Source organism: Xenopus tropicalis, chromosome 10 (genome assembly GCF_000004195.4).
Source record: "Xenopus tropicalis strain Nigerian chromosome 10, UCB_Xtro_10.0, whole genome shotgun sequence".
In the NCBI taxonomy this organism is placed as follows: Eukaryota; Metazoa; Chordata; class Amphibia; order Anura; family Pipidae; genus Xenopus; species Xenopus tropicalis.
Genome location: NC_030686.2, coordinates 44,832,992 through 44,858,758, shown reverse-complemented (window position 1 = coordinate 44,858,758; position 25,767 = coordinate 44,832,992). Strand labels below are relative to the sequence as shown.

General features: G+C 43.9%; 2 protein-coding genes across 4 annotated transcripts; one reads left to right on the top strand and one right to left on the bottom strand.

Annotated features, from left to right (window-relative positions):
- Positions 1-21,027, top strand: unc13d (unc-13 homolog D). Its single transcript, NM_001127035.1, is given in 33 exon segments — positions 1-78; positions 2,331-2,372; positions 2,962-3,057; positions 5,053-5,160; positions 5,382-5,441; positions 5,611-5,677; positions 5,761-5,947; positions 6,336-6,380; positions 6,526-6,594; positions 6,945-7,014; positions 7,183-7,287; positions 7,384-7,473; positions 7,548-7,651; positions 8,026-8,143; positions 8,231-8,355; positions 8,833-8,923; positions 9,876-9,932; positions 10,302-10,399; positions 11,196-11,247; positions 11,419-11,549; positions 11,661-11,781; positions 12,744-12,887; positions 13,462-13,557; positions 14,511-14,717; positions 14,799-14,867; positions 14,968-15,047; positions 15,384-15,489; positions 16,184-16,255; positions 16,471-16,554; positions 17,233-17,353; positions 18,437-18,560; positions 19,013-19,224; positions 20,762-21,027. Coding segments are annotated over 33 exon segments (3,318 nt in total). The 5' UTR covers positions 1-21; the 3' UTR covers positions 20,872-21,027.
- trim47 (tripartite motif containing 47) lies at positions 19,706-25,494 on the bottom strand. 3 transcript variants are annotated; one of them, NM_001112945.1, is given in 7 exon segments: positions 20,503-20,948; positions 21,587-22,184; positions 22,292-22,390; positions 23,421-23,541; positions 24,086-24,304; positions 24,520-25,228; positions 25,261-25,343. In NM_001112945.1, coding segments are annotated over 5 exon segments (1,446 nt in total). In that variant the 5' UTR covers positions 24,940-25,228; positions 25,261-25,343; the 3' UTR covers positions 20,503-20,948; positions 21,587-21,597.
- Positions 25,495-25,767: the final 273 nt, after the last annotated feature.

Here is a 25,767-nt window from a genome sequence, read left to right as displayed (position 1 = left end):
GCAAGAGATACTGTTTGCAACATGGAACCCCACGAAAATGATGGCGACAGCCCCCCATCTGAAAATAAAGACTTGGAGGTATGTACATCCACACTGCTTTCTTTCACTGTCCTGGTTTAATAGGGGAATGCTGGGAGTTGTAGTTTAAGATAACTGCATAGTTTCATTTGCCACAATCCACAGACTGCTAGTCCAGGCTTGCTAAGGCCTAGCATAAGCCCATCTTGTATTAGCTGCTCCCTTCCAAAAACTCGGGGTTCTATTGATGCCTTCCCTGACTCTCCTAATAGAGTGCCATAGTTTGGCAAAAGGGGGACCCAGGTCAGTGATGGGAGTTAATCCAGCTCCATGCCTGTTAGACGCAACTAAACTGTTATAGTTCAGCAACAGCTGCAGGGTTTCAGGTTGCTAGTCCCTGCCATAATCAGGGCTGTGGTTACCCAGTTATTCACTTTTATATTAACTTTAAGCATAATGCAGAGAGCGTGATTCTGACAAAATTTGAAATTTGTTTTCATATTTTTATTATTTGTGGTTTTCCAGTTTGGAATTTCAGCAGCTATTTGGTTGCTACGGTCCAAATTACCTTAGCAACCAGGCACTGAGTTAAATGAGGGTCAGGGATACAAATAGGAGAGGGCTTTAATATTAAAATGACTAATAAAAAGTAGCAATGACAATAAAATTGTAGCCTTTTAGAACATTTGTCTTTTGGATGCTGGGGTCAGTGACCCCCGTTTAAAAGCCTTTTTTCAGATAAGTGAGCACAAGCTGCAGACTAGGAAAGTCCCCCACAGCTGCTCGGTACAGGGCTCTCATAGCTCTTTGCTGAGGGAAATTTCTTCTGTATACCAGAAATGATACTGCTTGTGTCTCTCCTTCCTACTCACAGACCTCCGCGCCCCTTCCTCTTTCTGCTCTCCCTGTTACTTCACCCTCTCGTCTTCTCCTACCCATAAACAAGCTGCTACATTCTGTCAAAGTCGCTAACAGCCACAAAACTCAGCACTTGCCTCATTCTGTCACGTACATCTATCCATACAATCATGCATTGCACTGAATATTTAAGAATTAAGAAGAGATTACAAAGATATTGTGAAACAAGAATGTTACCCTATAGGACTGATGTTTAGTTGCCTTAAACATCAATACAGGTATGGGAACCCTTATCTGGAAACCTGTTATCCCCCCATATATTCCATTATAAGCAAATAATTCTAATTTTTAAAAATGATTTCCTTTTTCTCTGTAATAATAAAACAGAACCTTGTACTTGATCTCAACTAAGATATAATTACCCCTTATTGGGGCAGAACAGTCCTATTGGGTTTATTTAATGGTTAAATGATTCCCTTTTCTCTGTAATAATAAAACAGAACCTGTACTTGATCCCAACTAAGATATAATTACCCCTTATTGGGGGCAGAACAGCCCTGTTGGGTTTATTTAATGGTTAAATGATTCCCTTTTCTCTGTAATAATAAAACAGTACCTGTACTTGATCCCAACTAAGATATAATTACCCCTTATTGGGGGCAGAACAGCCCTATTGGGTTTATTTCATGGTTAAATTATTCCCTTTTCTCTGTAATAATAAAACAGTACCTGTACTTGATCCCAACTAAGATATAATTACCCCTTATTGGGGGCAGAACAGCCCTATTGGGTTTATTTCATGGTTAAATGATTCCCTTTTCTCTGTAATAATAAAACAGTACCTGTACTTGATCCCAACTAAGATATAATTACCCCTTATTGGGGCAGAACAGCCCTATTGGGTTTATTTCATGGTTAAATGACTCCCTTTTCTCTGTAATAATAAAACAGTACCTGTACTTGATCCCAACTAAAATATAATTACCCCTTATTGGGGGCAGAACAGCCCTATTGGGTTTATTTCATGTTTAAAGACTCCCTTTTCTCTGTAATAATAAAACAGTACCTGTACTTGATCCCAATTAAGATATAATTACCCCTTATTGGGGGCAGAACAGTCCTATTGGGTTTATTTAATGGTTAAATGATTCCCTTTTCTCTGTAATAATAAAACAGTACCTGTACTTGATCCCAATTAAGATATAATTAATCATTAATGGAGGCAAAACAAGGGTTTATTCAATATTTGGTTTATAAACATTGGGTTTATTCAATATTTGACTGATTTTTAGCAGACTTAAGTTATGGAGATCCAAATAACAGAAAGATCCCTTATCCGGAAAACCTCAGGTCCCGAGCATTCTGGATAACAGGTCCCATACCTGTACAAATATACAGAGAAGGAATGTTCTAGGCACACAACCCAGCACCCTCATTATTTTTCTGTGTTACAGATGGAGCCCCAACCAGTTCGGCGCGGCTTCACCCGCAGAGAGGTAAAAACATCCCATAATACTGGTAATTGCACCTTCAGCCGTGATAAATAGTATGTGCAAATAGCAATATATTGGTTACTGAGCCCTGCCTAGCTCTATAATTGTGATAGGGCCTTTTGTCCTTTGAAAAGAGTTGCACAAGAATGTACATTTGTATTTCCTTATTGGTTAAAAACAGCTATACTGTCTTACTTTATGGCAGCAATAATATATATTCATTCAGAATTAGAGCAGTCGGAAGCAAGTTCACTTAACCATTATCTCAGTACTTGCCAACCCCTTCTATATCATGGGGCAGTAGTCATCTATATAACATATTCCTGGGCCAGAGTATATTAAAACTGTGATGTTGTTCAAAGATATCTGGGGAACCATTCGTCAAACAAGGGGTACATCCAGGTTGGGAAGGTCCAGTTGGGCAGCCCTGTGTATCTAATAAGCTTGTTTACTATGCTGCTGTACCAAGAGTTTTAATAATTCAGCTATGAGAATGGGAAAGATAAGGACAGATCCAATGAACTGTTAAAATAGAAAAATATATTATATATTTAGTGATAATGTATATTTACCTATTATGTCTCCTCCACAGGCCAAGTACCGGAAGAAAGGAACAGTGCGAACACAGCAAGGCCAATCTGTCAAAGAGCCGGATATTGAATCCAAACCACTTTCTCAATCTGCGCAGGTAAGAAGTGTCACACAGATAACTATTATTTATGGATACCCACATATACAGGCACCATTTCTCCCTACTATACCTGCTATCCCACAGCCCCAGTCCCTTCCCAGAGGCTATTATCCCCCCACTGCTACTATAGGCACCATCTCTCCCTACTATACCTGCTATCCCACAGCCCCAGTCCCTTCCCAGAGGCTATTATCCCCCCACTGCTACTATAGGCACCATCTCTCCCTACTATACCTGCTATCCCACAGCCCCAGTCCCTTCCCAGAGGCTATTATCCCCCCACTGTTACTATAGGCACCATCTCTCCCTACTATACCTGCTATCCCACAGCCCCAGTCCCTTCCCAGAGGCTATTATCCCCCACTGCTACTATAGGCACCATCTCTCCCTACTATACCTGCTATCCCACAGCCCCAGTCCCTTCCCAGAGGCTATTATCCCCCCACTGCTACTATAGGCACCATCTCTCCCTACTATACCTGCTATCCCACAGCCCCAGTCCCTTCCCAGAGGCTATTATCCCCCCACTGCTACTATAGGCACCATCACTCCCTACTATACCTGCTATCCCACAGCCCCCAGTCCCTTCCCAGAGGCTATTATCCCCCCACTGCTACTATAGGCACCATCTCTTCCCTACTATACCTGCTATCCCACAGCCCCAGTCCCTTCCCAGAGGCTATTATCCCCCCACTGTTACTATAGGCACCATCTCTTCCTACTATACCTGCTATCCCACAGCCCCAGTCCCTTCCCAGAGGCTATTATCCCCCCACTGCTACTATAGGCACCATCTCTCCCTACTATACCTGCTATCCCACAGCCCCAGTCCCTTCCCAGAGGCTATTATCCCCCCACTGCTACTATAGGCACCATCTCTCCCTACTATACCTGCTATCCCACAGCCCCAGTCCCTTCCCAGAGGCTATTATCCCCCCACTGCTACTATAGGCACCATCACTCCCTATTATACCTGCTATCCCACAGCCCCAGTCCCTTCCCAGAGGCTATTATCCCCCCACTGTTACTATAGGCACCATCTCTCCCTACTATACCTGCTATCCCACAGCCCCAGTCCCTTCCCAGAGGCTATTATCCCCCCACTGCTACTATAGGCACCATCTCTCCCTACTATATCTGCTATCCCACAGCCCCAGTCCCTTCCCAGAGGCTATTATCCCCCCACTGCTACTATAGGCACCATCTCTTCCCTACTATACCTGCTATCCCACAGCCCCAGTCCCTTCCCAGAGGCTACTATCCCCCCACTGCTACTATAGGCACCATCTCTCCCTACTATACCTGCTATCCCACAGCCCCAGTCCCTTCCCAGAGGCTATTATCCCCCCACTGCTACTATAGGAACCATCTCTCCCTACTATACCTGCTATCCCACAGCCCCAGTTCCTTCCCAGAGGCTATTATCCCCCCACTGCTACTATAGGCACCATCTCTCCCTACTATACCTGCTATCCCACAGCCCCAGTCCCTTCCCAGAGGCTATTATCCCCCCACTGCTACTATAGGCACCATCTCTCCCTACTATACCTGCTATCCCACAGCCAGAGGCTATTATCCCCCCACTGCTACTATAGGCACCATCTCTCCCTACTATACCTGCTATCCCACAGCCCCAGTCCCTTCCCAGAGGCTATTATCCCCCCACTGCTACTATAGGCACCATCTCTCCCTACTATACCTGCTATCCCACAGCCAGAGGCTATTATCCCCCCACTGCTACTATAGGCACCATCTCTCCCTACTATACCTGCTATCCCACAGCCAGAGGCTATTATCCCACTGTGACCTTACAGAGAAACCTCTTTACACGGAGCCTAGCACATTCTAACCCATAACCAAATGACTGGCTTACATGCTATTGTCATTAGGACACTTCAGACCATCTCTCTAAATCTTTTGAGGCTTATATTCTCACAAATTAACAAGTTCCACATCCAGAATAGGGCTAATAATATCTCTCTTTCTGCTCAGCGGAACCTACTGTACGGCGAAGCTCTTTACACCATCATACACCGCATGGGAATGCCAGAGCCTGAGCACATTTATAATGAGGAGCAGCTCTATGACTATCTACAGAAGGTGACTGGGATTGGTTTTAAGTGACTGTATAGTGATCTATTAGTGCTAAGGGCAGTGGCAGTAAACGGGGTAATACCCACCCACAGGCAGGTGGAATTATGGGACTTGGAGTCTGTACCACCCACTACAGGGTCACACACAGGGGAATCTATAATATATGGGTCAGGCTCCTCTAGCCACAGAGAGCATTAAGAGTGAGATTTTAAATCTTCCCCTGACAGGCCTTCAACATGGATCCAGGAGAGCATGAAGCCATCTTACAACGTGTCAGAGGACTGGAGGTTTGTTAACATTTTAACCAGTGAGTGCAGGATATTTTGCACACTTGCTGTATTTTTCATGTCCCTTCCTTAGTGCCAGCTATGCCAAGATGCCATTGCCTCTTACATTATGCCTTTCCATCCATCAACACTAGCGGGACCCAACTGTAATATCTCTGCTTCCTTACAGGCCCCGATTCGTTGTTTAAAAGTCACTGTTAAAGAAGCGAAAGGGATTCTGGGAAAAGACGTCAGTGGTCAGTGAAGTCTTGTTATTATATTCTTATTATATTCTTTTCTATTTCTACCCTCTTTACTATGGCATTTGCTTACCTTACAGGCTTCAGCGACCCATACTGCCTGCTAGGAATCGACCACCGGTCAAGCGGCCGTTCCCGGGACAGCAGTCCTGATAGGAAACAGAAGCAAAAAGCAGTGGTTAGGAACACCATTCCTGAAGATCGGATGCACAGGACGCAGATTATAGGCCAGACACTAAATCCTGTGTGGAATGAGACTTTCATATTGTAGGTAGCACTGTTCCTTCTCATTCTAAATGATTCCAAAAAAGAGACAATTATAGCTATATAAATCCAGTAAACTGCAGAAGATACATAATGGGGTTAATTGCACTAGTGTAGCTGTCCATCAGGAGCTGCTTACACTAGTTGGTTGCTATGGACAACTCTAGGCAACTCAATAAATAATAATAAACCTCAATAAATTATAATGGGCACCATTAACTAAGGATTACTGGCCCATCTCCTAGTACCTATCTTTCTTTTCAGAAAGGGCAAAATGTGCTACAGCACTGTCCAACTGTAAAAGAACCAAACCTAGCGTTGAAAATAAAACGTTTATCACCCGCATGGAAAAATTCTATGTGTTTATGAGCACTGTCCTTTTGTGTTTCAGGGAGATCGAAGACATGGAAAAAGCAAGTTTTCAAATGGACATGTGGTGAGGACTGTTCTCTGGTCGGCCTTGATGTGGTCCTTACTTGCCATATGGCTTTTCTCAATAATGACAACTTATGGTAGTGGCTACTATCCCCCTTATGTATGCCCCCTTACAACCACCTCTGATCCCGTGTTTCCTTTTACAGGGACTCTGATGATGTGGAAACTGTCAGAACAAAGCTGGGAGACCTCACGGATCTTCATGGCTTAAAGAGGTGAGAATGAGTTATCTTCTCCAAGTAGCATGTCTCTCTTGCAGGGGGTGGTAGGTCTGTTTTTAGCTTACAATCTGCCGTATAACTATAGATGATAAGTATGTCTTCCTTTGAAGGACATCTCTCTGTGGTTCATATATATATATATATATATAGTCTCTTTGGCTAGAGCAGAATTCCAACATGTTTCCATGAAGTGAACCATTTATCCAGTCTAGGCTGTACTTGGAAGTACTTGGAGTCTTCATGCAGGCAACAGCATAAACTTCTTTGTTGTTATCTTTATTGAGGGTGTTTGGATATTCCTCTATTTTTGGTGTTACTGTATAATTTTGTGCCTCTTCTCTCAGGATATTTAAAGAAGCTCGAAAGGACAAGGGTCAGGATGATTTTCTGGGCAATGTGGTTCTGCAGTTGCGGGTGAGACTAAGAGACTGTGCTGAATGTGTTGGTGGGTTGGGGGTTTCTAGTAGTGCACGTGAGTGTGGGAGGGAGAAGACCATTGGATGAATGACAGGTGATGAGACACGGGGGTATTATTTTGTATACAGATTAGAAGCCAGAGATTAAACCCTGTTCTCCTGGCAGGGCCTAAAATGTAAGGAGGATTGCTGGTACAATCTGGAACCTCGCACTGAGACCTACCCTGAAAGAGGCCGCTGTCACCTGCAGTTCCTTCTCACCCACAAAAAGGTAAGGAACCATTACAGCACCATAATATCCTCATATAACTGAATTGTACAGCTTACATCAAGTCCTGATTGTATTTCTCCTTCTACCCTCCTCCAGAGAGGAACCATGTTGACCAAAACTCCCAGTTATATTGTCCACAGACAGCTACTGCAGCAGTTTGTGCGCCATGAGATTACCCGCCATGAGGTACAGTACCTGTCCTATTACTTTATCATACAGCAAATCTCAATACATACTAAACTGCTACAAACTCTGCTCAGGCAACCAACATCACTTGGAATGGAGAAATCAGCCCTCACGGTGCCACCATCCTGTATCTGCATGCCACCCAGAAGGATCTGTCAGAGTTTCACCAGGGCCTGGCGTGAGTGACAAATTTGGGTAATGTATAATATGGGCCAAATTTGTCCCAGCCCAGTAACCCATATCAACCAATCAATTGTTGGATTTCTTTATTCTAACTGCACTAAGTACCTATCATGTGCTTGGTTTTAGTATTATCACAGCAGTAAACCAGTAAAAGATAATTGCTGACAAGTTGCTATCGGTTACTAGTCTACGGCAAAATTTGCTTTCATGAAAGATACAATAGGTAGCTCAAGAAGAGGTTGGATAGCAAGTGATGAAAACAGGATTTTTCCCCCTGTGAGTTGGTTCTCCGTGGTTTAAGTTGTTTTGCCATATGTTGACGCCCCATAATCCTGTGTGGTCACCATTCTCCATCTTTGTGCCCCTCAGGCAGTGGCTGGCATACAGTAAGCTGTACCAGAGTATGGAATTCAGCAGTAGCTGTTTATTGCACCACATAACGAGTATTGAGTACCTTTGGGTACAGGGGCGGCTCCAGGATGAACAGGTATTAGTAACCCCGTAACTGTGCTGTGCCAACCACCCTTATTGCCAAGGGGACAACCCTGGTTACCAAGTCCTGTTTCTATTCCAGAAAGCAGAGCTTGCCGAATCCTTTGAGTCCCTCTTGGTATATGGAGTGTCCCTGCTGCAAAGGTACCGGATAGTGTTCCCTCTGTCTGCCCCACGCTCAGTTGAACGCCTGCAGAGCCTGCTGCGGTGAGTGGCTTTGTTGTTAGTCTGCCATTCATTTGTTTATCTCTGTGCTCCACCTGTCTGTGCTCCATTTCTAGGAATCACCCCTACCTTAAGTCTTGGGTCTGTTGGGTATCACGCTAATACAATCCCTACAATCACTCCTCAACCTAGCTATATGGTGCTGCTATAGTGCCCCAGCTTTAACACTACTTGGTCCTCATTTCTGACTTAATGTTCATGTTCTTTTTTTTTTTTTACTTGTTTCTACTTGTCTTTGCTCTTCCATTAAACTCTACCTCAGTGCAGTGATCCAGCTCAACCAATCAGATATTTGCTTTTTGTGTTCAACGTGCAGCAAACTGATAAGAGCTAATTGTTGATTGGTTCCTGTGGGTCCTCCTGCTACACTCTTCATTTTAATTTTGCTCTCGATGTACTTACTGATGCCTCATCCTCCTTGTGTGTCCCTAACCCAATGTGCCCTTTTGCTCCCCACAGGGTACTCATTCAGATGTGCAAGACCAAAGCGTTCCGAGAACTGTGCTCTTTAACCCCAGACCTGCAGGAGAGGGTTACAGAGGCCATCAAGGTAACCTATTAAATATAAAATTACTGATTACTGGAAACAAATAACGCAATTTATCCATGACGTGATGGGATCCCCAGTACCACTGGACCCCAAGGTATGCCTACTGGCCATCCTCGAACACCTATACCCAAATACATATGAAAGAACAGCAATAACCGAGCTCCTCCACATAGCCCACAAACACATAACAAGTAAATGGCTATCAACTGAATCTCCAACTCTAAGTGGCTGGAGGACACTCGTAAATCAAGCACTTCCTTATAGAGAAATTACCTATAAAAACAGAGGACACCCAGACAAATATGATAAAGTCTGGGGCCCATGGCTCGAAAACCCCCGAAGAACAACACACTGAGAAACACTATAGACAAACACCCACTATATAGAGGCCTAACTTCTCCGAACGACCACGGTGTTTTACATTACCAATCTATGTTACACTACGAGATTTTTTTATGAACTTGTGCAAATGCAAGAAAACATAGCTACGTGCCTTGTTAAAACAAATAGTTTTATTGTAAAAACAAATCAAACTCAGATGTCATCCCAGTTTATGTTGTCTTTATTTGTAAACTCAATAAAAGCATTGAATAAAAAAAAACTATAAAATCACTGGCCCAATAGCTGTGTTTTTATAGAGCTTCTAGGAACGTCTGTCCATTGCTGGCACTAATAGGACACCATCTGCTGGAGGGCTGCAGATATTATGTTGTTATATAACTTATGTTTAGAATGGTATGCCTCTGGCACTGGTGGTCTCAGCTATCCCATTAGGTTCAAAGTCCATATTTATATTTAACTACTTTACCATTAGTGGCATAACAAACCTTGCTATAAAATGCATGGACAATGCAATAGCATCCTGTTAATAAGCTTTCTCTCCCTTTAAACGTCCTTGCGTTGGAGTTATCGATTTCTGTATTCAGGATTTCAACCCTTCCCGTCTCTGTAGGCTGGAACCCATGAATGGTTTGACCTGAAGAGGCAACACCTGCAGCCAATGATACAGGTTAGTAATATCAATTGGATCCTGGTGCCATTCACACTAACACAAAATATGGGAATGAAATGCTACTGCTGACATTTCTTACTGTACTGGATGTGGCTAGGACCTTCCAGACTCTGCACTATAAAACATAACCAGGTTTGAAGGTGGGGTAAATCTTGTTCTTGAGTGCAAGAAGGAACCTCAAGTGATAATATTTATGGTTTTCAAAAACATGTCATAAAAGAGCAAGCATCTAGAGCTCTGTAAGTAAGTGCACTAGGTGGGCTTGGGTGTTAAATAAATGGCACCCTTAGATGCACACAAGCACACTAAACCTATTATATGAGCCCTCTTCTCTTGTTTCATGTGTTATATGTTTTTCATTTGCAGAACCAGGAGGAGAACCTTAAGTCCTTAGTAAGGCTGGTGTCGGATGTAACAAGTGACTTGCAGAGCTGCCACAAGACGTGGAACAAGTGCTTTATCAAGTGAGACATCACTCATGTGACACAGCAGTGACAGAATAAAGATAAAGTAACATGTGACTCTCTCACAAATCAGAATGATCAAATCATTTGGCCCCTGCTCCAATTATTGGATCACATGGGGGGGGGGCACGTGAAGACTTGTTAGGGGAGGTATAAATCCAGGGCCCAGTGTGGCCTGTACCACCATAACAGCATTTGTCCGAGTTTCTGATATCTGACTGAACCCTTAATAGATATCGGTTGAGGAGGTCATAGTTTTTGCCCCAAATATTGGCCAGTAAGCTGCTGATATGGTCATGGGTGGCCATATCAACAACGCCTGTTTATAGCCTGTTTATGCCTGTTTAAAGCCTTACAACTGACAATGAGGTACATTTTACCAACCAGATGGACACCCTAATCTAACCCTAGTCTAACTGGCTTATAAGCTTTTCTTAAAACATCTGCACTGTTGCACAGTTCTTATGGGCTTCTAAAGGGAACTGGGAACTTATGGTGACGTCTTATATTTGTTTGGGACATCCCCTACTGTCTGTTGTTTTCCACCACCATGTAAAACCAAGGATTAGAGAAAGATGAAAGCTGAATGCCTCCTATTGCATCTGTAGAGGCAATCTTCATTTCTATTTTGTAGAAAATCAACCCTAGTGGCCATGATGAAGTCTATAAAGTATACCCCTGCCCAGAAAACTGCCTATAAGCAAAACACTATTTGCTGTAACTAGAGGCCTGCTGAATGTCACATCTCTCTCTTGGGAATCTAATGACCTCTGATCTCCCTCTTATATTTTCTCAGCACAATTAAGGTGGATATTTTCAGCCTGACCTTCCAGGAGTTGGAGGAACTGGTGAGCAATGAGTTCCAACTCATCCTTCTGCAGTCCTGATTTCCTACCTTTTTCATGTCTTTTGCACATCATTCTGCCTTCCAGTTCTCCCAAGTTGTTCACATCACTAACAGTGCTCCTGACTCTGTCCAACTTTCAGCTTTTGTGCTCCCTTTGTGTTTTGTTCTTTAGGTGTCCCAGCATTTGCTTAGCCAGCTGCCTTCTTTAAAGCTCAGTTCCAGCCCTCAGCTCTCCGAGATCCTGTATCAGTTATACCTCACCCTGAGGGAACTGCACAAGCTCCATGTACACATGGCCAAAAGGTAACTGTTTAAGGCCCCCCAAAAGCTATGTTATAAAATAGGCCACTCTGCTGCCATTGCTCTGAGTAGTCTTGTGGTGTGTTTCATGGGATATGTCTTCCTTTCCTGCAGCGAGAATGATCTGCCCTTGAGTGGATTCCACCGTTGGTTTGCTGAATCTTTGCCCAGCTGGTTGCAGAGAGCGTATACAACTGCTCAGGAGAGGGTTCAGCGAGCTGTACAGATCGATCAGGTGAGATTCTAAAAGCCACCACTAGTGTTGGTATAAATTCTCAAAACTTGAAGAACGTTACCCTCTTTCCCAGTGATAGGCAGGAGAAAGCTTTCTGTAGTGTCTCTAAGGTAGGAATGTGCACTTAGTCAGTACTGTAACACAGAGATAGCAGACTTAAGGTCCCCATACACGGGCTGATTCTAGCTGCCGATATCAGTCCCTTAGACTACTGACGGGCCTGCCCGACCGATATCTGGTCTGAAATCGTCCAGATCTCGATCGGGCAGGTTAGAAAATCTAGTCGACTGCCCCATTACCGCCAATATAATTCGATCGTTTGGCCCCAGGGCCAAACGATCGAATTAGCCTACACGCTCCCCGATATCGCCCACCCATAGGTAGGGATATCAGATGAAGATCCGCTTGCTTGGCGAGCTCATATGGGCACCTTTAGAGGCTGCTGAGACCTTAAGCCTGTTTTAATGGAACGTAGAAGTAAGGACATGGTACACCCCATAAATAAAAAGGGCATTTTCCTCCAACAGCAAAGTGACGCAGGCAGAAGGTAGCTGGGTGGTATCTGCCTATTCCTAATCAGGGAAGTTTGCTATGGGCTAGAGCGGGGATCCCCAACCAGTGGCTTGGGGGCAACATGTTGCTCACTAGCCTCTTGGAAGTTGCTCTCAGTGTCCCCTTAGCGTTTGACTTTTTGGGGACAAGTTTTGGTTGAATAAAAACAAGATTTCCTACCAAATAAAGCCCCTGTAAGCTGATAGTGTGCATAGAGGCTGCCTAATAGCCAATCACAGCCCTTATTTGGCTCCCCATGAACTTTTATGGTGCTTGTGTTGCTCCCCAAGTCTTTTTACATTTAACTGTGGCTCACGAGTAAGAAAGGTTGGGGATCCCTGGGCTAGAGAGTGGCAAGCAGTGCTAGATAGTCTCACAGGGCTTTCACCTGATGCTTTTCCTGCCCACAGCTGGTGCCTCTCTCAGAATTACAGAAACACAGCGCCTCCACTGTCGATTTGTCCACTTGCTACTCTCAGATTGGTAAAACATGGCAACAGTTGGACTGGCCGGATCCTGAGGAAGCCTTTATGATCATGGTGAAATTCACAGAGGTGAGTGAAAAGTGGTCTTTGATACATTCATGTTATGTGTGAACATCTATCTAAATTTACACTGTTGTGTAGTGTATAGGGGCAGCCATTGGCCATAGGGAGGGTGGATTGCAGGTAAAATCCTGCTCCCCTCTTCCCTCCATTTCTGGATTGCTGGTGGTTAGGGGGTCAGGGGCATGGGGCCTATGGGTGGTGCAGACCCCATGGCAGTGGGCTGCTGTTATGTTTGTTTTTTTCCTTATTTCATAAAGATGCCTCCATAACATTTGGTTGTGCCTGTCATGGAGGCACCCCTCTATGTAAGGAACATACACTAAACACACACAAAGATGCCATGGAGACAACTAAACTAAATTAAAGTCAGATCATGATAATTCTCCTTTAAATGGGCTTTTCCATTCAGCCAGGGTACCTGACAGTTTTGCCACTTTGGGTGCCCACGTATTCCAAACACACAACAATATTCAGTTCTGTTTTAGTTGGTGCAGCCAAAATAAGACATTCTGTGCCCCTTCCCTCTGTTCCATTCTCTCACTTTGCCTGTACATTATTCATCCTCTACTCTGTGCTACAGGACATGTGCCGTATTGCTCTCACCTACTGTTCCCTAATCAAACGCCGGGCAGAAGAAATATCCGGGAACAAAGATGCTGCGGAAGCTGCCAGTAAGGTACAGGCTCTATCTCTCTGCCATCAATGGAGTGTGGTAACGCCTGGGCTAACACAGGACCAATGGGAAGAAGCTAAAGATGATAGCTATAACTTCCAGCCAGAACTGATGCAGTGGTTGGGTGTTACCTCTTCAGCAGTAGAATTTTAGAGGCAATTAGTAAATGGAGCTTTACCCTCAATCAAATTAATCTAATAATGACCCTGCTATAGTTCCAAGGGTACCCAGGGCACAAATAAGCACTCACCCCAAATCCCCCCCTAACTGGCCTTCAGGCTGGGCCCCCTTAGCCCATAACAAGGTTACAGATATATAGAAACATTGGGGTAACAGTCACCCTGCTATAGTTCCAGGGGTACCCAGGGCACAAATAAGCACTCACCCCAAATCCCCCCCTAACTGGCCTTCAGGCTGGGTCCCCTTAGCCCATAACAAGGTTACAGATATATAGAAACATTGGGGTAACAGTCACCCTGCTATAGTTCCAGGGGTACCCAGGGCACAAATAAGCACTCACCCCAAATCCCCCCCTAACTGGCCTTCAGGCTGGGCCCCCTTAGCCCATAACAAGGTTACAGATATATAGAAACATTGGGGTAACAGTCACCCCGCTATAGTTCCAGGGGTACCCAGGGCACAAATAAGCACTCACCCCAAATCCCCCCCTAACTGGCCAGTCATGTTGTCAGGTTTAGGAATTTCAAGTAACAATGACTTACAAAAGCAGCCCTATCAGCAAAAAATGTTCAGCATGACCCATAGGGAACTTTTTATGTAGATTTATATTTTGAAAAGTAGTTTTTTCCGTGTCAGTATCTCTTTAAAGAAAAAGAACACAGCTGGGGGAGGATGCAGATAGTCTTTGAGTGGGAGCCTAATCACTATACTTTATAAGCTGTATGCTGTCCATTTTGAATATGGTAACACACCTTTATTCCCCTTTTCTACTCTAGTTGTGCCTTGTGGTTAACAACATTGAGCAGTTGCGCCTGGTGGTGCGTTCTCTACCCACCAAGCTGGACTGGGAATCCCTGGAGCAGAAGACGAGCCACGTTATCAGCACTGATCAGTTTCAGCACACACTGCACGACCAGTTGCGGGGGGCCATAGTGTGCCTGGATCGGGAGATCCGTGGGGTTGTGCAATCGCTTGCACAAAAGGTAAGTGCCCCTTGTGCCCCTGAACTTTCCCTGCACAATCTTCCCTCCCTCATATTCATGGGGTTCTTTTCTCTCTCACAGCTAGATGCTGGAATTGCTAAACATCTGTACTCTCTTGCCAGTGTCAATGATTTCAAAGATCCCAATGATGTAAGTATGACCCCAGTTGCACTCAATGAGACTCTAGCATATTTATAAATGAAACATACACTACAAATGGATATGACGGGACTGTGTCCTCTCCTTACAGAGCATTATTCCACTGATGAAGTTCTTGGAAAATGAACTCCAGTACATGAATCAGAACCTGGTGCAAGAAAATTTCAACTGGTGAGACGCCTTTGCCATAACCCCATCTCTGCTATTTAAATGGGACATAGAGCGAAAAGAACAATATATTTGTAATCTCTTCATGCCTTTGTCAAGCTTTAAATATCTCAAGCCCTTGTAGGGCAGTCCAATATATTTTCCACTGAACGTAGAGAAGACTATACCTAGAGAAGACTTTGCCTATGTTTCTTTTTTATAAAAGACAGGGATAGTCAACTTACAGCTGGGTGGGATACTGGGAGTTAAACAACATCTGGAGCAGTGCTGATTCCATTACTGTGTTGCAATAGATGCACAAATCCAACTTGATTTTTTCATTGTCTCTTCTCCTCCCAGCCTCCTGTCTCTCCTTTGGTCACACATCCTCATAGTTATATCTGGGCTTTCCACCCAAGTCACCCCCTCCTCGCGTTATTATCAGAGGCTCCATGCTGCACTCAAGGTAAAATCTTGTGTTTATGTATAATATTGATGGGCCAAATGCACTGTACCGATCTCTAATGGGACCTGTGGGTCCGACACTTAGCTGCAACCAGGGGTGCCTTGGCTTTTTTTCCTACCTTTGAGGGGGTAGTCCTCCAACCTTCTTTTCTTCTTCTCCTTGTTCCCCCATAAGAGTCTCCCATAGTGTAGAGTACTGTTGTGCTTATGGTTTAGCTCTTAATGTTACCTGCAAGCAGATTTTTGCCAGTTTTGGAAAAATGCCACCTTACATTCACTAAATCATTGGTTCCCAAACTGTGTGTCTAGTCCCCATGGGGGGCTTGAAGAAGCTCAGCCTGAACACCAGTTGGGGTAATATTTGGAGAGAATGGCTATTTGCTGTCCTAGCCACACCTGAAAGCCCAGCGTGAGTTAGGTCAGTTAGGGTGAGCTTTGGTGTGAAAACGAGATATTCCTGGAACTATGGCTGATACCCCAGTATTTTCCCTATATCTGTAACCTTAGCTATTCTAAGGGGTCCCTGACCAAAGCTTGGACCTCCAAGGCGGTCTTGAACTAAAAGAGTCTGTCACCCACTGCATTGCAGTTTGATAGCTTTTGTATGTAACCGCAGTAAGAGTTTCCATGACAGGCTTTTCTGTGCTGAGGGAAATACCAAAGAAAACATGTAATGTATGCTTTCCTTCCATCAGAACCTAGAGCTGTGTTTTCATGCTGAAGGCTGTGGGCTACCACTCGAAGACCTTCATACAGCCGAGTTCATTGTAAGTAAAGGGAAACAAACACGCTAATTGTATTCCCCTTCTAAGTTCTCCTTCCTTCACTTCCTCTTTCATATAAGATAACATCAAGCTCAACATGACAATCCCGCCATTTGGTTATCTCATCCTTCCTTTAGAGATAAGGGTAAAGAGCTATAACCCAACAAGCCTATGTATTCATCCTAAACGGTCAAAAATTGCTTCTTTCTTTTCTTCAGGCTCTGGACCAAGAGCTTGGTCTCAGCTCCTCCAGCATACAAAAGCTTATTGAGCACTATTACCAGGACAAAATCCAGCAGCAGGTAATCGATATGTTTAATTGATTGTACTCCTACTCATGCCCCCAAAGCTGAACTCCAGGACAGGCATAGAGCAGGGCCAGGCTGTGAAAATAAAATTTAGCAGGCTGAAGTCAGGGTTGGGAGCTCTGTAGCACAGAGCAGCCCCGTTTGGATTACACTCAACCATTACTTTGCAACACATAAGGAAGTTGTCTGGGGATAATGGGCCCTGGTGCAACATTTGTTGTCAGGCCCACCTTACCACCAAACATCTAAGACCCCAATGACAATTTTGAAACCCTAAACTAGATATTACTTATTCATGTGTAATTGGGTTTTTTTTTTACTTCACCTCAGTAATGAAAGATCTAATTATTGGTTCTATGGGGCTTTTAGGTCCCTGGTTCTCACCTATGTGAGATACATTCTTGATTTGGAAAGGGGCTACGTGGGCCAGTTTACCATGGGTCAGCAGGAAAGCAGATGCTTTCCTGCTGACCCATGGTAAACTGGCCCACGTAGCCCCTTTCCAAATCAAGAATGTATCCACCACACAATAGGTAGGCTATACAGTATGTAACATTTATTGGACACACAGGAATAGCGCAAGGTTCTAAGGGGTGGCCATAGAAGGTTTCTGAGTGCCATTAACAGAGAATCAACTCACTTTGTGTCATCCTCTCTTGCCATGTCTTGCAGAACGAGTGCACTTCGGAGAAGTATGGGGCCGTGACGGTGAAAGCCAGCTACCGATCATCCGAGCAGAAACTGCGAGTGGAGATTCTCAATGCTGTCAACCTCCTTCCTCTGGATTCCAATGGTAAGAGATGCACCCTGGATGGGTTCTTACATTTTACCTTGCACCTCCGCTGACTGCGCGTAACTTTAAGAGATAAACTTCCTGTAGTTTGCCTTTTAGTAAGTTATAAAAGGGCCTGTTCTTATTACCCTTTTAATAAAGGCAACCTTTCTTTTTCAGTAACCCCTAAGCACACTGAGCATGTGCAGTGCCGCTGACACTTCTAGCAAAATAGATAGCTCTCATTAAAGGCCTAGATCATTACTGTTATAAGGCTGCTAATTGCAGTAAGGGATGGTTCTTTGCATATTTGAGGAAAATGCTCATGTTTTCCATTCGCTCAAGAAGCAGAGGGCAAACCTACAAGATCACATGCTGAGTATTAATCTAATTACAAGTACCCAATACCTGAAGCATCGGTGACTGTAACTGTTGGGCAGATGGGTGCAAATCATCGAGCTGACTCATAGCGATATCATGTGGGTGAAGTTGAATTGCAAGTGGAACATATTCGGTCGTTGCTTCTCCGTTGTAGGTTTTCCCTCCTACACCTTTTTCACAAGAGCAGAACTTGCACGAGATGCCTCAGATACCAATAATTTATACTTATTCCCTTTCTTGGAACTACAGTTGCCAGTAACGTACAGCCTGAAATGATTGTTGGGTGTGGGTAAAGCTAGGGGATGTAGCCATTTTCCTGGGGAGTAGTAACCCCTATCAACCAACCAGAAACTAGGTCTGATAGGTTAGTTGTAGTAAGAATAATGAAAGAAAATTTTTCATTTGTTGAAATACAATGTCAATGTTGAGAATTTCCCCTGGGGGCAGTAGTAGCAGGGATGAAAATAGGGAAAAGGTGGCACCTTGAAAGCATAATGATGGGGCCACCCTTTGAGAATGGAAAGTTCTCTCCCCCTTCCCCCCGCACCTGGCCTTGGGCAATGTACCTGAACAGATGATAGGAGGGAGTACAGGAGGGGTACAAGAAGGAGTGGGGTGGCGCAGCCCTCGTTGGGTCACTCTCATGCCGCCCCCTCCCCAGGCAGTAGTAAATATTACCCTTAATTGGGGCATTATTTTAACACTCCTGACATTACTGCACAGGTAGCAGTGACCCCTTTGTGCAGCTGACTCTGGAACCAAAGCACCTTTTTCCAGCCGTGGAGCCGCGCAGCACCCAGATCAAAAAGAATGAGCTAAACCCCCTGTACGACGAGACCTTTGACTTGTAAGTAATGAGCCACTCACTTTCAGCTTTATAATCTAATTTTATCCATAATCTAATTATGGCGGTGACTTTTTTTTTTTTAATTAGATTTGGAGCTGAGATGTAGCTCTTTTTATTGAATATGAAGAGCTTACAATCTAATTCCAGTTCCCAGTTTGCAATCTAGTATAATCTTAACCTACTGGGCATGTTTTGTGCATGGCAGTGAATGCCATTTGTTGTAACAGAAGAACAAAAGTTCTGATACAATTCCCCAGGAAGGAAGTGGTTTTACTTGGAATTCATTTCAGCCACACAGATTTGCACAACCCGCCAGTAGAGTATGCAACCCCACATAAACTTCTCGTTTTCTCCAGGGCAGCATAATCAACCTCAACCAAATGTAGGCGTACCTGCCAGTGGAGAATTAGTCCGATATCCTTGCCATGCATTCTCTCTGTTTTCCTCCTCAGCCTGGTGGCAGCAGAACAGTGCAAAGGGGCCGGTGCCTGCCTCCTCCTGACAGTGTTTGACTACGATACACTGCGGTCCAATGACTTTGAAGGGGAAGCATTTTTGGCACTTTCAAGCCTGCCGGGTCTACAGGAAAAGAAGACGGAAGAGGGGGGCCTTGTGGCCAACATCCCACAGACACGGCTGCCTCTCATCCATCCTAAACCAAATGGTCAGTGTCTTTTGTTTAAATATGTATTGCATATCTCAGTGCCACAGAAACACAAACCCACTCCTTGGGTGTTTCTGTGCCAATGGTATGCCTATCTGGCTCCTAGCACAGTATAAAATGTATTTAAAGAGCAACTAAAACCCTTAAGAAATAACTGATCTATGGTTTTCACCTATGTCATAAGGCTATTGTACATGTCCAGTAGTACAGCTGCTCTATTACCTTCTAGCCTGATCCTGGTCACTACTGTTGTACATTCTGACAATGGCCCAGCTGTTTAGGGCAATCTGGAGACCTGGCCGTAACACAGGAATACAAAGAGGTAACAGGTGTTAAATCCATGCCAGTGTCTGAGAGCTGCTCTGCCTCTGAGCAAGTACAGCAGCCCTCTGACATTCCTCTGCAATCCAACAATCATTTTTCCAGGCCAAAATCAGTGCAAATTTGCCTTCTTTGTGTTACAAAAAAAATGCATACAATCTGTGGCACAATCAGCGCATCTGCTATATTTATTGTGGTTCTGCCTTTATTTAAATAAAAGCTCAAATAAATACAAAGACATAATAAGAGGCCATTAGTTATGGGTATATGTGCCAATTGTAACAGATTAATGACACAATGTGCTGTACTGGTGAGGTTGCTTAATGCCCCCTGTTTCCCTATTCCTGCCAGACAAAACCAAGGCTATTAGGGTGTATTGTGTTCAGATTACTTCACAAGAAACCTGTGGCCCTTTCACCGTAGCGGACCAACAAGTGTCAGATTCTATAGTGACAAACCATACCTGGGCCTCAACTACTAAATTCTGTTCATATTAATAAATACAACCACCCAGATAAATGAAGTTTCCTGCCCAAAATAACCTTAGTTCATGCATTGAAAATAAAGGATAAATAAAGTTTACTGATAATTAACTATTAAAGGGACACTGATACATATTAAAAACACAAAATCACACTTATGTCATTCCCAATACACAAGGGGGGACAATTTTCTTGTTCAAAACAAAACAGTATAGACACTAGAGTTCAATGCCTGACTCGATGGATGTCTGGTTACCACACATAGAGGGCAGCTCCAACCATGGGGCAAGGGTAGAATGTTGCCTTAGGTGACAGTTTGCATCACCTTACCAGGGGAGGCAAAAAGGCACCCCTGGTATGTTCAAAGCTGGCCATACACTTAAAGATCCACTCATATGGCTACTTTGAGGTGGGGAATAGGATTTACCAAATTCTTTGGCCCTTGTACATATTAACATTTAATTAATAATGCAGATTTTTTTTTTTTATAATTCCCAGCCATCTTTAGATCAGATATAATTGGAGGACAGTTCCTCCAATAATAACATTGCAGCAGCTGGGAAAAAAGCCCAAATTCAGCTTTCCATTGCATTCATCTACAATTCTATACAACAGTGCAGGCAATTAGTCACTGAGCATAGCTAATCCGGCATTTGATTTACCATGGAAAATCTTGTGTTAAGGTACAATAAAACAGTCCTGAAATATCTCACTCACTGATCTTCCCCTCTCAGGAGATCGGATCTTGCAGATTTTGGAAAGCCGCCGCTCAGACCGAGAAGCAGTTGCATTTGTCAAGCTGCGTAGGCAGAGAGCCCGCCAGTCTTTGGAAGGCAAACGGTGACCTCAGGGGGGTCAAGTTCCCAATGATGCTTCTGTGGGACAGGATATCCTCTGCGCAGCCATATAATAAGTTATTCCCTGCAGGACCAAAGCAAAGGAATTGTTTAATCCAAACCACTCGACAATTGAGAAAGAATAAACCCTTTGTGGACTGAGAGATACGACTGTCATGTTGGGGGTCTGTTATAAGGTCTGTGTGTGTTTAAGCCCAACCGCAGACAGAACTGTGTGGTCTGGACCAGGGGACCAAATGGGACCCTTAAGGGAAAAACAGATAAAAGTATAAAGGATATATTTTATTGTGTAATCCCTTGAATGTATAACCCTGTGTCCTGCTTGATATGTTGTGTGTAATTGTTTGTTGTACCGCTTGTATACACCCCTGCTGCAGTGCACTGTGCCACTAAATAGTTGTCTGTTTACAAACAAACTATAATAGATTTTCAGACATCAGTAAAACTGCAACAACAAGGCAGCCGAGGATTGATGGGAGCTGCAGTTTGTTTGTTTTCCTCTCATATAAGTGCATCAGCCTTTTTTTAAACTATTTTTATGTTCATAATAAATATGAGGAAAATATTGTTTATTGCAAGGTCTATCAGAGCAAACTATATATGTAAGCTGTAATCATTATTATAAAGTATTTATAAAGAGTTTAATAAGCATGCAGGAAAGGTGTGTTATTCATTTGTAGCCCAAATCTACTGTATATTTACCAGTGAGCGGTTCAGAAGTTGGCAGATAGCTGCCTGTGGAAGCGCTTGATTTGGGCACATTGACGAGACTGGGCTGCTTCTCCTACGGACACAATGGAATTCCAGCTAACAAAGAAGATCGGATAGACCGGCTCGATGAAAGATGTATGGAATCGATGAAGGACAGGCATATCCTCGGATACCTCATGAAAGGAAAGGCTCCCACGATCCCAATCCAGAAATACACCTAAACATTCCTGTTGCCCTGTGGCTACCAGTATCCTCTGTCCATCGTGCCAGGCGTAACAGCGTGTGTTGGTCCACTCCAAACACCAGGAGTGGGAATTCCTCCCAGCCAGACAGTGACTCTGGTGCCCCTTGCGATAGATGCTACCGTATGACACACCCAGACTGACACGGTTGCCCGACAACTGGACCTCCCAGTAATGCTGCCCTTGACCCAGTGGTTCATGGCCCAGCACTTGCGTGTAATGATTGAACCGTCCAGGGTTGTCTGGGTAGCCCTGAGGCTGCAGTTTGCATAAAACCCTTCTGTTACCCTGCATTAGTGACAGGTTGTGATGGGCAGTGTTTGGGTCGAGGGTTATATCTCTGGAGTCTGGAAGTGGAAAAGTAAGAATTAAACAACAATTGGGGGCATATTAGTGCAAGTGTAGCAGATAGGGAGGTGGTAAAGAGACAAAAGCTTAAAGAGAACCCCCTTACACTTAATGAATTCAGCCCGCACCCGAGGAATAAGCGGCATCAAAGGGCTCCCCCAGTCTTCTGGTGTCTTTATAGAACTGGCAGTCTGTGTGCTCTGAACTGTACAACAGAGAAAAACAGTTTAATCAAACCTTCTGTTAGGGCCATGGCAGACAGGGAGATTAGTCGTCACACGAATAAAATAGAATGTAAATAAAATGGAATGTAAATCGACGGTGGGATGGCATACACAGCGGCAAAATCGCCAAAGTTTCCTCTCAAGGCAACTTCGCCGATTTTCACCTCACCGCGTATACCATCCCACCGGCGATTTACATTCTAGCCGGTGGGATGCCATTTTGGGGAGATTAGTCACCCGCATCAAGGGAGATTTGTCTCAGGCGACTAATATCCCCGTCTGTCACGGGCCTTAAAGTGTTAAAGGTACAGTAATACCAAAAAATCAAAGGTAATTAAACTATAACACACTGTTGCCCTGCACTGGTAAACGTTGTGTGTTTGCTTCAGAAACCCTACTATACTTGATATAAATAAGCAGCTGTGTAGTAAAAGGGAAAGCCATTCAAGCTGGAAAAAAGGAGCAAAGGCACAAGTTACATAGCAAATAAGGCAATAGTACATAATATACTAATTACATTGATATACTTTCATTTTTTGGTGTTACTGTTCCTTTAAATGGAATTGCCTTATTAGGAGAAACTTTAGGGGATGCAGCAGGAACACAAAGTATTACAATTAGTTTTAGCAATTTTGTTCCATTTTGATGGGTTGTCAATGGTTTAGTATAGAATAACGAAGAGTAGCACTAAAACAGGGTGGTCTAAGGCACCACAAATAAAAAATTCAAAATTGAAGTGAATCAGGCATGACTATAGAGAAAGTAGACCCAACGTCTGCTGAGGGTTATAGTTAATCCCAAGGGATGCTGACTGATTGCAAAATGCCTATTAACGTTCAGTTATGCCACGTCCTGCTTTTGGGCACGCAAAAAAAGAGTGGTAGCTATAGTGGACACTGGTTTAGTAGGTGTTCCACTGGCAGCTTTGAAGAAACTTTGGATGCAGCCACCCCTATGGAAATGATTCCTACTTACCTTCATGGAGTGTCAGGATTACTAGGATTCACTTACCCTGCTGCACCATGCGTCCCATCTGATCAGCACACAGTTCCAGCAAGCTCTCTTTGAATTTAGCCATGGCTTCAGAGAGCCATACCCATGGGATCTCTTTGGTACTGCACTCTTGCTCATCCTGAAACCAAAAAACCCAAAGGGTTTAGTAGGGAGAGAGACAACAGATTTCAAATTTTCATCCATCCGGCTCGAGTCAAGTGATGCTAAAAGGGAAGCTACACAATTTACAGCACCGTATGGTCAAAGTACATACAGGTATAGGACCTGTTATCCAGAATGCTTGGGATCAAGGTTATTCCGGATAAGGGGTCTTTCTGTAATTTGGATCTTCATACCTTAAGTCTACTAAAAAATCAATAAAACATTAATTAACCCCAATAAGATTATTTTGCATCCAGTAAGGATTAATTATATCTTAGTTGGGATCAAATACAAAGCACTGTTTTATTTTTACAGAGAAAAAGGAAATCAATTTTAAAAATCTGAATTATTTGATTAAAATGGAGTCTATGGGAGACAGGCTTTACGTAATTTGGAGCTTTCTGGATATTGGGTTTCCGGATAAGGGATCCCTTACCTGTACACTTTACCAATGTAAAAAATTGGTTGTACAATGATGTTTAAGCTGTTATCACCTGGTCTTTTGAGCCACCAGGTATTACCTGGGCAGGAGGTAACACAGTCATGGTGAGCCCTTCCTCCATAGTGTCAGTGTTTTCTTTGAATTCGTCCTGCTTCAATGTTTGGCTGTCTTCCTGCTCCAGCATCTCATTCTCTGCCTGTTCCACGAGCTGAAGGAGTCGGAATCCGGAAGCTTGCAGGATACGCACCATGTCGCTGAACCCCTTGCTCACTTCCCTGCGTTGCCTGACCATTGCAGTCTATAAGATGGGGGTAGAATAAAACAGAAAATGTTATGAAGGATGGACTGAATGCAGGAGCAGTTCAGAGATCGAAAGAGACCCCTAAAAGTGGGGCAGAAAAAATAAGCATGCAGTCTGCTTTCTTCATGATAGAAACCATCTAGACTAGACTCATCCATGTAATTAAAGCTTCTGCTTCTACTAGTGAAAAAAGTGTTATAGACTTCACTTACCCATCGGTTGGCATATTCAGGGTTTCTTCGGCACAGTGGGGGTGTTGCAATGCTGTCACTATTTGCTCTATTGGGGTCCTCCTCCTGAGTGATATGAGGGTGGCTTGTCTCCAAGTCCTCCTTGACGTTCCCATATGGTTTGAACGATGCAGGGGTTATCTTACTAGACTCCTGGGGGTTGGAGAAGTCATCCACCATCTGGGAGAGGATACTGTTTTTGCAGAGCCTTGGTGGGGAATCTGTGCGGAAGGGACATCTGCACTGGGGACAGGATATAGAGGACCCTTGTAGTGACCAGCACTGCCTGATGCACCCCAGACAAAAGCTGTGGCCACAGGGGATGGTGACAGGCTCCCGAAACAGATCCAAGCAGACTGGGCATCGTAAGTATTCCGAGCACAGGAGAGAAGATGTGGCCATGTCAAGTTCTGTACAAACACTGACAGGATCGGAAAATCCAAAAGACAATGGAAGGAACTCTCCCCAGCTACTTACTTCCTACAGGAAGCCACCAGTCTTGTCCAAAACACAAACAACTACAGAGAAAAAACATCCTATTAGCTCACTATAATAGGTCAGGACCTAATCCTTCTAGCACTAAATAACATCAGCACACACAATAGCTTAATATTGTAAAAACATACACAGTGCGCTTTTAATTGTAATACATAATATTTGCAGCAATTAAATCCAGCGCTGAGTCTGTAATTAAGGAGCAGTGCCAAAGTCAATGGATACTTTAGGGTGAAGACACACTGAGCTACTTAGTAGCAGCCACTAAACCCCAGAAAATGAGAGTTATCGGTAAATGATCAGCATTGTCTATTAGCCGTGACAAGTAGCTGCTACTAGTAGCTCTGTGTGTCGTCACCCTTAATGGAACTCTTCCCATCTCTTTTCAGGGTCTAGGTCAGTGATCCCCAACCAGTGGCTCAGGGGCAACATGTTGCTCCCCAACCCCTTGGATGTTGCTCCCAGTGCCCCCAAACCAGGGAGTTATTTTTGAATTCCTGACTTGGGGGCAAGTTTTGGTTGAATAAAAACAAGATTTCCTACCAAATAAAGCCCCCTGTAAGCTGATAGGGTGCATAGAGGCTGCCTAATAGCCAATCACAGCCCTTATTTGGCTCCTCCATGAACTTTTATGGTGCTTGTGTTGCTCCCCAAGTCTTTTTACTTCTGACTGTGGCTCATGAGTAAGAAAGGTTGGGGACTCCTGGTCTAGGGTATAAACCTACTGGTTCTCAC